This window comes from Schistocerca piceifrons, chromosome 11 (genome assembly GCF_021461385.2).
Source record: "Schistocerca piceifrons isolate TAMUIC-IGC-003096 chromosome 11, iqSchPice1.1, whole genome shotgun sequence".
NCBI lineage: Eukaryota > Metazoa > Arthropoda > Insecta > Orthoptera > Acrididae > Schistocerca > Schistocerca piceifrons.
The window spans coordinates 150,461,997-150,477,586 of NC_060148.1; the positions used below are offsets into that span (position 1 = coordinate 150,461,997).

Below are 15,590 nucleotides of genomic sequence, written 5' to 3' on the forward strand. Positions count from 1 at the left end.
GAAAGTTTGGTCATACCTTTTTGTAACACTCTGTATTTGTAACTAGTAATTGGGGAGAAACTATTGTGGTCGTGGCTGGTTAGTTTTATAACTTACAACCTGTGTGCAGTCAAACAGCCACTGATGGCTTCAAGACTATGTGTGCAGCTTCTGTTGTTTTGAACTCGACGATCAGTAACTCGTGTTAATAGTTGCGGTTGTGTTTCAGAACTGAGGATATTTTATTAATGCAAAGCATGGATTTTCCCTCCCATCCACAAAAATTCCTTGACAGTAATTGAGCAAATTTGTTATTTATTGTGGAGGAGTCGTATTTGCATTGTGCACCTTGCACCAAGCGCTTCAGGTGCACTTAACCATGTGTTGTTTATTCTCAAAATGCAGGAGTGTCCGTTAGTGGCTTGAAGTACCGATTGCAGGTGGTATGAAACGTTGTGTGATTCTAATAATAGCTTCACCTCTAGTCTGACTAGCGTTTATGCTCTTGAATTAAATGATGACCTCAGCAGTTTGGTCCCATAGTCCTTACCACAAATTTCCAAATTTCCTAAACCAAGTATCGATTTCTAGTGACTAAACTTTAAGAATTTTGGTACCTTAAGTACCATTCAAATAATAAATGAAGCTGGAGATTGATCAGTGTTTGTGCCTTTAATTAAATCTTGGATTGATGATGGGCAACTGAACTTGAACTTCAGAGCTGCAGTATGTAATAATTGAGGCGGGAACTCCACCAGTGTTTGTGCTTTTGATTTAAATCTTCGACTGGTTCAATCGCTCTTTTGCTTGAGCATTTTGGTATGCACCTTAAGTTTCATTTAAGTAATATCTACCGCTAAGCTTGACTACCTGTTGGCCCTATGGGCTAAAGTCTGAATTGATTTATAAATGTTGGAATTGTGCCTTTTGCTACCTTATAAGTGACTGCTGAGATTTGAAATTTTTTTATGAATAGTGTTACTACTAAAATTTAGATGAAGAATGTGGTTATATTGTGGAACAATTGTGTGTATAATCGTAACTGGGTTCCCACCCCCTGGGAGTGGGAATTTTTGTGTCTATTCGTGAAATAATCATGGTCACAAAATGTGTACACGTCTCTCAGTCCAGCAGTACCACTCCCGAATGACCAGTTCCACAGCACTTGGATAGCAGAACGTGGTTCTGGGTGGTGGGAGGTGTATACAGTGCAGTTAGGAAAAAAATATCTTTTGAATTCTTCAAAGATCTTTTCTTTATAAGTTTAGCATTCAGCAATTTTGGGGGGTTATTTATTCCTCCACATTTGGATTGTTTTGTGTTTTAGGACAGCAGCATGGAAGATGGCACGTGTTGCATGGACAAGCTCCACTATGGTCTTGAGATTAGAGGGTGCAAGTAGACTGGGAACACAGGCGAGTTGGCGTGATGACTGCAGGAGGCAGTGGACTGTGCAGTCATGCCATCAGCCCTCAGTAAGGATGAGGTCAGTAGCACTGCCTCCAGCAGTGCAAATGCCTTAATTAAACGTTGATGGGGCTGAGTCTCCCAGCACACGACTCAGAAGAATTAGGATGTATGCGGTAAATTATGCAAATGGGATTTGTGTATCAATGATACATCTGGAGGAGTTTGCAAATTGTTACAGAGGCAAGTAGATGTGTTGATGGTAAGATAAAGGAACTGAAAGACAAGGTAACAGGGTCGGATTGCATGAAGTTTCAAGGACAAATAAATGAGTCTGTATTACTGGTTCAGAAAGTGAACTGTCATTCATACGACGATAATAGGGTAGCGAGGGGGAATACCTTTGTCCCCAAATGCAACAACCAGTGAACATATTAGGCGAGACATGAGGGAAAGGTTCTCTGAGACCTTTGTCAAAATACCAAACTGCTTGGCCAGCCTGCTGTGGGCAGGGGGAGGGTTGTTGGTCACATTTTTCGAGGAGGTTGAGAGAGCACTAGTTTTTCCTGTGGAACTGCAAGATCAAGGTGAAATTTTGAGCCCTATGGCGTCTGGTCAGCGGGAACAATTGATGAGACAGGCTATATGTTATTGAATTCTATTTGTTAATTTTAGGTGTTGAGTCAGTAGAAATATCTTATTGGCGCATACACGCCATCAGTTGATTGAGAAGCAGTATTTTAGTGTACAGGGTGACAATTAAATGTTTGTGGATAACATGAAGAGGTTATGAGACTTAACACGGGTTAGTGTTTCGAATTTACTGAACAGGAAATCGTACTGAACGTCTTGGAAGGCATTCACCCCAGTTATCGTTATAGTGTTACCTTCTGCTAGAAAGCAGTCAATTTTGAGCAATTAGTGAGAGTAATTACGGAGGTAGAGGTTGTCAGACATGCTGACCGCATGTGAATGAGGGCTAAGGCGGGCAATAGGAAGTGGCACAAAAAACAACAGGATGGTCGAGCTGGACCAAAGCTGGATGTTACTGGTACCAAAATAAAGGTATTCTAGACAAGAACTTCGGAGTAGGGAAGGCATCTGACACAATGGGAAGGATCAGTTCTACGTGAATAGTGCACATCAGGGTCAAATGTACTATGCATATACTGGCAGGTTTCAATAAAGAGCCTGTGTATGCACTTTTAGATTTGTTGAGTTCATGCAATCTGATTAGTTTAGCTTGGAACAGGATATGTGGACTTCCAGAGTTTGGGGGTGGCAAGACACAAGTGTAGATTGGGAATGCCGAAGAACTGTATTCACTCTATCCGGCGCCCATCTTTGTAGCATCAAAAGGAGAGGATTAGTGCATGCAGTAGAGGATTAAAGCTACTTAAACAGATAGTGGTTCAGTCTATTCCACTGTCCGACCTTCATTCATGTTTTGCGTGCTTTAAGAAGATGACCCTAGTCACACATACTAGCATATGTTTTTGGCCAAGGCCTTGAAACCAGTAACAGCTTTTACTATAAATTGTAACCTTTATGAATACAATTGGGTTCCATCCAGATTGTCGACAGGAGCCACTATGTTATCCAGAGTATTGGGGACAAGGTGCTTTCCATACTCAAAGGCCACTGTATTTACCTTGACCATATTGTCTAATTTAGTGAGAGCTTTGACGAACACTTAGTGCATTTTGTGGAGGTCCTACAGCGGCTCAGTAAAACTGGTTTCACAATCAAAAGTACGATTTTCTCAGATGAAGATATCTTTCTGAGAGCACCCAGTTTATGAATGGTGGTCAAAACTGACCAGCAACATACTTAACCCATTCACTCCTGACACCCCCTCCCCCCTCACCCAATAAATGTGAAGAAGCCAGTTCACTTTATCGGGATGACAAACTTTCTTCAGTGATTCGTGCTGAACTTTGCGCAATTGTCAGTGCCACTTAATCATATGAGACAGGAAGGGAAGAAATTCGAGTGGGGGGCCTCTCATTAATTAGCCTTTGGGAGGCTAAGTAGCCTTGGTGAGAGCACCATTCTTCTCTGTGCCGCATTTTAACAGGGATGTCATAGTGCAAACTAATGCATCGATGTCTGAAATGGCTGTGATCCTGGTACAGGAACGCTGGGGGGGGGGGGGGGGGAGACAGCTACACTGCAACATATGTATCGATGGCGCTGATATCTCTCTAAGCAAAATATTCTATGAACTTAAGTCATTTGCTGTATTATTTACAACGGAAAAAATGTATCTAGAGAATCAGGAATTTAAACTAGAGACATAACCAGGCACTTGGGTGCAGGCTGGGCCACAGTGCATTGGTCAGTGTTCAGTTGTCAGCCTTTAATTTTACGGTTAAGCATATTTGTGGGAGTGAAAAAGTTGTGGCCGATAGAGGCAGCAGAATGTTTGAGGAATGGCAAGAGCTCCTCACGGAAGAGGAAGAGCCCTTGCCGGAAGAACTTATGGGCACCATTTTGACTGAGTGTCTACTATTGTTCAAGGCTGTAAGGGAGCAACAGGATGCCAATACACATTTAGTCAGCTAAAGGAAGAGTAAAGTAGTAAGGTCCTACCTTTTAAAGACGAACGTCTTCCATTGCTCAAGCAGGGGATGCTGGAGGCGACTGTACCGTGTTGGCTAAGGATTTACACCACTGTTCTTTAATACAATCACGAGAAACCAGTAGCAGGACACTTCCATGCTTAAAACTGGGATAGACATGTGTAAGACTTATGGAATAACCAAACAAGGTACTTGCGCTTGTCAAGGATTGTTGGCATTCATTGATATGATCTTGTAAACAATGGAGAAATTGTACATTGATTATCTGGACCCATTCCCATGCCCAGAAGAGTAAAACTGCTACATACTGGTGTGTGTAGACCCCCTTACACGGTTGAACTGGTTGATCACGACACGAGGTATGATGTCACACAATAACATCAATACCCATCAGACCATCTTGAGCACATTCGGGTCCTGTGAGGTAGTGGTTACCGACAATGAACCGGATTTCACTTCCATGCGATTTAGGAAATTTCGCTTCAAAGTGAGAGAATAACCACCCTGTGTTTTCTGAATCTGGGATACTCAGAGGATTAATCGCAACCTGCTGGCAGCTCTTATCACATACCACCGTGAGGACTATACATGGAGGGATTCGTTATTGTCTTGGTTGGGATACGCCTTCTATACAGCAGCACACAAAGCTCATAAACAGGCTCCAGTCGTCATCATATTAGCGTTTAAACTCAACAGAGCACCCTCTTGAATTTTTTTGTCACTGAATGCTTTACTGCTGAGCAGATCGATGTTGAACAAATTAGAGACAAATGGAAAAGCGTGCATAAAAAAATTTTGAGTCCACCCATGATAGGATGGTGCAGAAAAACTATGCTGGAAGACTGCCAACCTCACTCCATAGAGCACGGTGTGATTAAAAAATTCAGTACAGTGAGCAGGGGATCAGATAAAGTGATGGGGAAGCTGTTGCCCAGATCTGTGGAACTGACACAGATCTTGCCTTTAATGGCACCTTTTTCATAGGGGATATGCATACCAAGTAAACACTGAAAGTACCTCTATCTCAAGTAAGACCAATCCAGGAGGGACCAATAACCCAGAAATCATATTGGCTATAAATGCCAAATGGGGCACAAGAGTTATGTTTAAGAGCGTGTCTCAGTAACTGTTTAGATTGTATACCTGTGTTTTGTGTGCAACACTTGACAAGGCTACTATTTTAGGTTTTCATCTCTTACCTCTGTCACTGTCCTTGGGGTCTAGTAGAAGGGACGGTGACGGTACTTGCTCTGTTGAGGTGCACAACAGTTTGAGAACACCGCAGCCAACCACGGTGCCGCAAGAGCACACAGCTGGAGGTAGCACCTAGGCTACTGCAACAAGCGGGGACGCTGCAGCACCTGAACAGCGGTGTCATCTTGACAGATGGAGTCTCTGTGTGCGGCAGTGAACGAGTAAACTTGACCACCTGAGATGGAGGTCGCAAGAGGCAGCTCGGCAGGGCAATCAAATGATGTTCATGTCATTGGCTGTGCTGACGTTCACTGAGAATTGATCTCTTGGGATTGTTACCGATTTGAATGAGGAAGCATTAAAGACGCATGGACCTGGGAATCTTGTGGTCCCAAACAATTCTGAGTATTGGTTAGGTAGTGTGTGTGCTCACTGATATCTCCCTGTTCCTTTGTCCCACAGTTAATCGCTGACGTCTCCACTGGTTGTGTAGTTGTGACCTGATGCCAGCCTGCCAGCTATCTCTGGGCAAGACACTTTTGCAGCTGAACACAAGAGGGGAGAAACCGTTGCGCTCGTGGCTGGTCAGGTTCAGAGGGTATGGCTTCTACATCTAGATCTACATACACATCCATACTCCGAAAGCCACCTGACGGTGGGTGGCGGAAGGTACCTTGAGCACCTCTATCGGTTCTCCCTTCTATTCCAGTCTCGTATTGTTCGTGTAAAGAAGGATTGTCGGTATGCCTCTGTGTGGGCTCTAATCTCTCTCATTTTATCCTCTTGGTCTCTTCGCGAGATATACGTAGGAGGGAGCAATATACTGCTTGACTCTTCGGTGAAGGTATGTTCTCGAAACTTCGACAAAAGCCCTTACCGAGCGTCTCTCCTGCAGAGTCTTCCACTCGAGTTTACCTATCATCTCCGTAACACTTTCGCGATGACTAAATGATCCTGTAACGAAGCGCGCTGCTCACCGTTGGATCTTCTCTATCTCTTCTGTCAACCCTATCTGGTACGGCCCCCACACTGCTGAGCAGTATTCAAGCAGTGGGCGAACAAGCGTACTGTAACCTACTTCCTTTGTTTTCGGATTGCATTTCCTTAGGATTCTTCCAATGAATCTCAGTCTGGCATCTGCTTTACCAACGATCAACTTTATATGATCATTCCATTTTAAATCACTCCTAATGCGTACTCCCAGATAATTTATGGAATTAACTGCTTCCAGTTGCTGACCTGCTATATTGTACCTAAATGATAAGGGATCTTCCTTTCTATGTATTCGTAGCACATTACACTTGTCTACATTGAGATTCAATTGCCATTCCCTGCACCATGCGCCAATTCGCTGCAGATCCTCCTGCATTTGAGTACAATTTTCCAGTGTTACAACGTCTCGATATACCACAGCATCATCCGCAAAAAGCCTCAGTGAACTTCCGATGTCATCCACAAGGTCATTTACGTATATTGCAACGGTCCTACGACACTCCCATGCGGCACACCTGAAATCACTCTTACTTCGGAAGACTTCTCTCCATTGAGAATGACATGCTCCGTTCTGTTATCTAGGAACTCTTCAATCCAATCACACAATTGGTCTGATAGTCCATATGCTCTTACTTTGTTCATTAAACGACTGTGGGGAACTGTATCGAACGCCTTGGGGAAGTCAAGAAACACAGCATCTACCTGTGAACCCGTGTTTATGTCCCTCTGAGTCTCGTGGACGAATAGCGAGAGATGGGTTTCTCACGATCGTCTTTTTCGAAACCCGTGCTGATTCTTACAGAGTAGATTTCTAGTCTCCAGAAAAGTCATTATACTCTAACATAATGTGTTCCAAAATTCTGCAACTGATAGCCGTTAGAGATGTAGGTCTATAGTTCTGCACATCTGTTCGACGTCCCTTCTTGAAAACGGGGATGACCTGTGCCCTTTTCCAATCCTTTGGAACGCTAAGCAGTTCTAGAGACCTACGGTACACCGTTGCAAGGAGAGGGGCAAGTTCCTTCGCGTACTCTGTGTAAAATCGAACTGGTATCCCATCAGGTCCAGCGACCTTTCCTCTTTTGAGCGATTTTAATTGTTTCTAAATCCCTCTGTCATCTATTTCGATATCTACCATTTTGTCATCTGTGCTTGTATACAGTCACGCAGCCACTGCTCGGTTAACGTCTTTGTTCAGAGCTGCTACTGTTTTGAGCTCAAAGGGCAGCGGGACCTGTGAATGGTTCCTGTTGTATTTGACATCTGGGCATATCTTCTTTACATATAACACCTTGCCCGTGACCCACCCACCTCATTCCTTGATGGTAGTTGACCAAATTTGTCTTTTCTTGTGGAGCAGTTGTATGTGTCTCGTGTACCTAGTCACCACGGCCTCAGGGCACCTTAACTACATCCTGTTTATTCTTAAAATGCAGGAGTAGCAAATAGCGGTGAGAAGAGATGATTGGTAGTAGTACGAGACTGGGACGTTGTTCAGATAACAACTGAATCTGGAGCTTGACCAGCGTGTGTGCTTTTGAATTAAGTCTTGGACAAATTCTAGTTATTTGCAGTTTTACCTGAGACTTTTGATATCTAGCTTCAGTGCAATTCAAGTAATAACTGTGGCTGGAGCTTGAGCAGCATTTAGCCCAGTGAGCTAAGCCTCATGTTGATTTCCGAATATTATAAAAGTTGAAACTGTGCTTTGTAATCTTCTGGCTGACCACTGCGTTTTAAAATTTTTTAATAAGTAGCGTTACTATTAAAATTTAGATTAAGCAGGTGCCCATTTTATGGAACAATTGTGTGTATAATTGGAGCTGTGTTTTTTGCGAAGTAAAGATGATCTTAAAACGTGTACGTGTCTCTCAGCCGGCCGGTGTGGCCGAGCGGTTCTAGGCGCTTCAGTCTGGAACCGCGCGACCACTACGGTCGCAGGTTCGAATGCTGCCTCTTGCATGGATGTGTGTGATGTGCTTAGGATAGTTAGGTTTAACTAGTTCTAAGTTCTGGGGGACTGATGACTTCAGATGTTACGTCCCACAGTGCTCAGAGCCATTTTTGTCTCTCAACCTAGGACTACCGCTCCCCAACGACCACATCTCCTATGAAATTGAGTATCCAGGACTGCTAACTTTTCCTCACTGTTCATTGCTTCTAATATGTTTCCCGATGGTTTCTTCTCATTGGTTTCTTCCTTCTACTTGTTGTGTCAGTTGTTCCTGTGTGCAAATTTGGCAAATTTCTGTTGACTGCTTTCCTGATGTAAGTTCAGTATAAGCGTTGTGTGTCTTACATTACCGTCGGTCGAGGTGGGTCTACTTCTGTTGTCTACCTATGCTGCAAGAGGCTTTTAAATGTACAGTAGATTCACAGGTTGCAGATGTCCGCAGCTGACCATCCTATGTAAGCAGACTATGAATTCATTGATCACTATATCAGTAGGACTGTACTCTTAAGCCAGTTCATACCCTTCTTATACTATTATCAACATTAAATTGCTTGAATTGCTGCAGTGTCTCTTCTTGTTACTCCTGTGTTACACACACAATGACTTGATGCATTCTGCTCTGATTAATTTCAAAACGCATGTTGAATAGTGTCTCTGTTGTTAGTCATTGGTCTATATAATTATTGATCAGGTACAAATTGCACAGCATTTGACTTCGAAATGTATTGACTTAATAAAGAAGTCATGTGGGAAACATAGCAATTCACGATCTGATCGATATCGGTGAATGAATTTTTCACTCTGCAGCACAATGTGCGCGTATATGCAAGAAGCTGGCAGATTAAAACTGTGTACCAGACCAGCATTCGAAACCAGGACCTTTGTCTTCCACAGACGAGTTCTCTACAGGCTGAGCTACACAAGCGCAACTCACGCCCCCTCCTCACAGCTCTACTTTCGTCAGTACCTCATTTCCTATCTTTGAAACTCCACAGAACTTTTCCTGCATAAGTAGCAGGATTAGCACTCCTGGAAGAACAGTTACTGCAGAGACATGGCTCAGCCACAGCCTACGGGATGTTTCCAGAATGAAGACGTCCCCCAGGCTTTGGCTAATCCATGTGCACGCAGTATCCTTTCTTCCAAGAGTGCTAGTCTTTCAAGCTACGCAGGAGAATTTCTGTGAAGGTTGGGAGGTATGAGATGAGTCACTGACGGAAGTAAAGCTGTGAGGCGGGTCGTGAGTCGTCGTTGCATAGCTCGGTTGTTGGAGCACTCGTCTCTGGAAGGCAAAGGTCCTGCTTTCGAATGCTGGTCTGGTACAAAGTCTGAATTGGTGAGGAAGTCTCTACCTCTCCTATCACGTTTCTGATTTCCAAAAATAAAAGTGAACTTCGGGATGCATTTACACAAGAAATGCCACGTGATGCCCAATATACACGAGACTCATTTGCCAACGAAGCTCGATCCACTGCAGGGGCTCACTTAGAGTTGCTGAAGCCTGAAATTCAGTCTCCACTCAATCATGTGCACAACAGGATTTGCTGGATTCCCTGCTTCTTATGAGCACCAGTATGACTGCCATGCAGCAGGTCCGGGTTCAATTCCCGGGCAGGTCACAGATTTTCTCTGCTCGGGGACTGGGTGTTGTGTTGCCCTCTTCATTGTGGTTTTTGGGGTAAGTTCCTATGGGACGAAACTGCTGAGGTCATCGCTCCCTAGGCCTACACACTACTTAATCTAACTTAAACCAGCCTACGCTAAGGACACGCATGCCCGAGGGAGGATTCGAACCTCCGATGGCGTGAGCCGCGCGAACCGCGGCAAGGCGCCTCATCATTGACGTGAAAGTTGCCCAGTGTGGTGTCGACTGAAGGGACTTGCAACTCTCTGGCCGAATTATTTGCGCAGGTGCGGACTTTCCACCATCAACACCGTATAATTAATTCGTTTCATTTTCCGTCCTTTCATCCATGATTTTCGAACTCAGCCACCAGAGCTTCTCATACGCATTCCTTGTACTAAGACAACCAACAGTCCTCCAGTCACTACACTTCCCCAGTGATGTTATTCCTACATTCCACAATTCTTCATTTGTATAACTTATGAGATGTGTTGAATAACAGTGTAACAAACCCATTATTCCATACCCATTTTCAAAAGACAATTTTCTAAGATACATAACCATGAACTAAAGGAGAAACTGTATTAGACATATGAATGAAAAAGCTTTGGGAAAGGATACGGTCCTGTATAATACAGGGTGCTACAAAAAGGTACGGCCAAACTTTCAGGAAACATTCCCCACACACAAATAAAGAAAAGATGTTATGCGGACATGTGTCCGGAAACGCTTAATTTCCATGTTAGAGCTCATTTTAGTTTCGTCAGTATGTACTGTACTTCCTCGATTCACCGCCATGATTTCATACGTGATGCTCTACGTGTGCTGCTAGAACATGTGCCTTTACAAGTACGACACAACATGTGGTTCATGCACGACGAAGCTCCTGTACATTTCAGTCGAAGAGTTAGTACGCTTGCTCAACAACAGATTCGGTTACCGACGGATTGGTAGAGGCAGAACAATTCAATGGCCTCCACGCTCTCCTGACCTCAACCCTCTTGACTTTCACTTATGGGGGCATTTGAAAGCTCTTGTCTACGCAACCCCGGTACCAAATGTAGAGACTCTTCGTGCTCGTATTGTGGACGGCCGTGATACAATACGCCATTCTCCAGGGCTGCATCAGCGCATCAGGGATTCCATGCGACGGAGGGTGAATGCATGTATCCTCGATAACGGAGGACATTTTGAACATTTCCTGTAACAAAGTGTTTGAAGTCACGCTGGTACGTTCTGTTGCTGTGTGTTTCCATTCCATGATTAATGTGATTTGAAGAGAAGTAATAAAATGAGCTCTAACATGGAAAGTAAGCGTTTCCGGACACATGTCCACGTAACATATTTTCTTTGTTTGTGTGTGAGGAATGTTTACTGAAAGTTTGGCCGTACCGTTTTGTAACACCCCGTATATTTCCCATACAAGTGCGACTGAATGATTAAGAACTGAATATAATTCTCACTGGATCCACCTTCTCCGATTTTAGTTTTCCCCACATTATAACTTAAAAACTACAAAAAAGCAGTAATTTTTCGTGAGAAACGTTACGTCTTTTGTGGAAAAATTGAGAGAAAGTTGAATTAGTTTTTTACCGTAAGTATTCGTTAACGCACCAGTTGTGCACATACACTCCTGGAAATGGAAAAAAGAACACATTGACACCGGTGTGTCAGACCCACCATACTTGCTCCGGACACTGCGAGAGGGCTGTACAAGCAATGATCACACGCACGGCACAGCGGACACACCAGGAACCGCGGTGTTAGCCGTCGAATGGCGCTAGCTGCGCAGCATTTGTGCACCGCCGCCGTCAGTGTCAGCCAGTTTGCCGTGGCATACGGAGCTCCATCGCAGTCTTTAACACTGGTAGCATGCCGCGACAGCGTGGACGTGAACCGTATGTGCAGTTGACGGACTTTGAGCGAGGGCGTATAGTGGGCATGCGGGAGGCCGGGTGGACGTACCGCCGAATTGCTCAACACGTGGGGCGTGAGGTCTCCACAGTACATCGATGTCGTCGCCAGTGGTCGGCGGAAGGTGCACGTGCCCGTCGACCTGGGACCGGACCGCAGCGACGCACGGATGCACGCCAAGACTGTAGGATCCTACGCAGTGCCGTAGGGGACCGCACCGCCACTTCCCAGCAAATTAGGGACACTGTTGCTCCTGGGGTATCGGCGAGGACCATTCGCAACCGTCTCCATGAAGCTGGGCTACGGTCCCGCACACCGTTAGGCCGTCTTCCGCTCACGCCCCAACATCGTGCAGCCCGCCTCCAGTGGTGTCGCGACAGGCGTGAATGGAGGGACGAATGGAGACGTGTCGTCTTCAGCGATGAGAGTCGCTTCTGCCTTGGTGCCAATGATGGTCGTATGCGTGTTTGGCGCCGTGCAGGTGAGCGCCACAATCAGGACTGCATACGACCGAGGCACACAGGGCCAACATCCGGCATCATGGTGTGGGGAGCGATCTCCTACACTGGCCGTACATCACTGGTGATCGTCGAGGGGACACTGAATAGTGCACGGTACATCCAAACCGTCATCGAACCCATCGTTCTACCATTCCTAGACCGGCAAGGGAACTTGCTGTTCCAACAGGACAATGCACGTTCGCATGTATCCCGTGCCACCCAACGTGCTCTAGAAGGTGTAAGTCAACTACCCTGGCCGGCAAGATCTCCGGATCTGTCCCCCATTGAGCATGTTTGGGACTGGATGAAGCGTCGTCTCACGCGGTCTGCACGTCCAGCACGAACGCTGGTCCAACTGAGGCGCCAGGTGGAAATGGCATGGCAAGCCGTTCCACTGGACTACATCCAGCATCTCTACGATCGTCTCCATGGGAGAATAGCAGCCTGCATTGCTGCGAAAGGTGGATATACACTGTACTAGTGCCGACATTGTGCATGCTCTGTTGCCTGTGTCTATGTGCCTGTGGTTCTGTCAGTGTGATCATGTGATGTATCTGACCCCAGGAATGTGTCAATAAAGTTTCCCCTTCCTGGGACAATGAATTCACGGTGTTCTTATTTCAATTTCCAGGAGTGTACATTGCTGCAACTCACCGTAAGCGAGACACAGCGGCGTCGTCAGGTGGAGGGGTGTGCTGGGAAGACGTGACTGGTGCAGCTGTGGCAGGTGTCTGAGCACTGGTGGCGGGCCCCTCCTCTGTAGTCGCTGGTGTGCTGCGAAGAGAGAGGGGCAGTGTAGGCGGGCGTGTTCTCATGGTGGCCAGAGGGCAGCATACCACAAATAATACTGATGAGCAGTTGTCTACATACATACACTATTGGTCATTAAAACTGCTACACCACGAAGATGACGTGCTACAGACGCGAAATTTAACCGACAGGAAGAAGATGCCGTGATATGCAAATGATTAGTTTTTCAGAGCATTCACACAATGTTGGTGCCGGTGGCGACACCTACAACCTGCGGACATGAGGAACGTTTCCAACCGATTTCTTATTTACAAACAGCAGTTGACCGGCGTTGCCTGGTGAAACGTTGTTGTGATGCCTCGTGTAAGGAGGAGAAATGCGTACTATCACGTTTCCGACTTGGATAAAGGTCACATTGTAGCCTATCGCTATTGCGGTTTATCGTATCGCGACATTGCTGCTCGCATTGGTCGAGATCCAATGACTGCTAGCAGAATATGGGATCGGTGAGTTCAGGAGGGTAATACGGAACGCCGTGCTGGAACCCAGCGGCCTCGTATCACTAGCAGTCGAGATGACAGGCATCTTATCCGCATGGCTGTAACGGATCGTGCAGCCACGTCTCGATCCCTGTGTCATAAGATGGGGACGTTTGCAAGAGAACAACCATCTGCACGAACAGTTCGACGACGTTTGCAGCAGCATGGACTATCAGCTCGGAGACCATGGGTGTGGTTACCCTTGACGCTGCATCACAGACAGGGGCGCATGTGATGGTGTACTCAACGACGAACCTGGGTGCACGAATGGCAAAACGTCATTTTTTTCGGTTGAATCCAGGTTCTGTTTACAGCATAATGATGGTCGCATCCGTGTTTGACGACATCGCGGTGAACGCACATTGGATGCATGTATTAGTCATTGCCATACTGGCGTATCACCCGGCGTGATGGTATGGGGTGCCATTGGTTACACGTCTCGGTCACGTCTTGTTCGCATTGACGGCACTTTGAACAGTGGACGTTACATTTCAGATGTGTTACGACCCGTCGCTCTACCCTTCATTCGATCCCTGCGAAACCCTTTATTTCAGCAGGATAATGCACGACCGCATGTTGCAGATCCATTACATTCTCCAGATCTCTCACGAATTGAACAATTGAAAACGTCTGGTCAATGGTGGCCGAGCAACTGGCTCGTCACAATACGCCAGTCACTACTCTTGATGAACTGTGGTATCTTGTGTGAAGCTGCATGGGCAGCTGTACCTGTACACGCCATCCAAACTCTGTTTGACTTAATGCCCAGACGTATCAAGACCGTTATTACAGCCAGAGTTGGTTGTTCTGGGTACTGATTTCTCACGATCTATGCACCAAAATTGCATGAAAATGTAATCACATGTCAGTTCTAGTATAATATATTTGTCCAACGAATACCTGTTTATCATCAGCATCACGTGACCGAGACGTGTAACCAATGGCACCCCATACCATCACGCCGGGTGATACGCCAGTATGGCAATGACTAATACATGCATCCAATGTGCATAGCCACTAGTGTATGACAGAGCACACTCCACCAACAAAGGTAGTCAGTCACTCAACATGAACCACTTGGGGCTCCAAAAAGACTAATCAGTTTCTACAGCCATAGCTTAGTATGATAAATAAGAAATTGTTCCAAATGAAGCACAAACTAAAAACAAATATAAGGACAAAGTAGTTGCTGGAATGAGAGCAGAGTTATTAGGCAGGAAAGGTCAAATATGTCACTTCAGCCAATGATCAATCTGGAGTTAGCAGTGCAGTAATCAGGCTGTCCCACGTATTTGAATGTACATAATATAAACAGCACTACGTGGTCTAGGTTTAGCGCCTTTGATTAACAATCAAAATGTCCTCGGTCCTGCGTTCGAAACCCGCCTGTCTTTAAATTTGGATTAATAATCAGCATTGACGGCCAACGACTTCTGGCATAAAAAGTAACCCTCACTCTGCCAGCGGCCTTATAAAAGGGGACAGAGAAGCAAATAGAGGTTCAGGTGGGAAACTGTCCCTAAAGGAGGAAGAATCAGCAATGATCAACGGTCTGAGGATGGAGACGGCAACGGAAATCTCTTCAGTAAGGACACACAATGTGTATCCACAGGACATGTGGCCTGTAACTGAAAAATTTTCATGATAATCTCTCCACTGGCAGGAGATTCCAGAAAAGTCCCCCATTTGGATCTTCTGGAGGGGACTGCCAACGGGAAGCTGATCATGAGAAAAGACACGAATAACCAACGGATGGAAACGTTCTACGAGTGAGGGGGTGGAATCTCAGAAGCTTTAAAGTGGTAGGGAAGCTCGAAAATCTGAAGAGGGAAATGCAAAGGCTTGAGCTAGGTACAGTAGGGATCAGTGAAATGAAATGGAAAGGACAAGGATTTCTGATCAGATCAATATAGGGTAATATCAACAGCACCGCAAATGGTAAAACGGGACTAGGATTTGTTATGAATACGATGGTGGGGCAGAGAGTGTTTCCTGAGAACAGTCCAGTGATAGGTCTATTCTTATCAGAATCGACAGCAAACCAACACCGACAACCATAGTTCAAATATACATGCAGATGTCACATCCTCAAGAGCTATAGAGTATATATGAGGATATTGGAAAGATAATACGGTACATAAAGGGAGATGAAAG

At 45.4% G+C, this 15,590-nt stretch overlaps 1 protein-coding gene across 1 annotated transcript in view; it reads right to left on the reverse strand.

Annotated features, from left to right (window-relative positions):
• Positions 1-15,590, reverse strand: part of LOC124719834 (poly [ADP-ribose] polymerase tankyrase-1-like) — a 45,346-nt gene that overhangs the window by 18,750 nt on the left and 11,006 nt on the right. Inside the window, exon 2 of the mRNA XM_047245021.1 lies at positions 12,802-12,921. Coding sequence (XP_047100977.1) covers positions 12,802-12,921 — 120 coding nt within the window. The remainder of the gene's footprint in view (positions 1-12,801; positions 12,922-15,590) is intronic.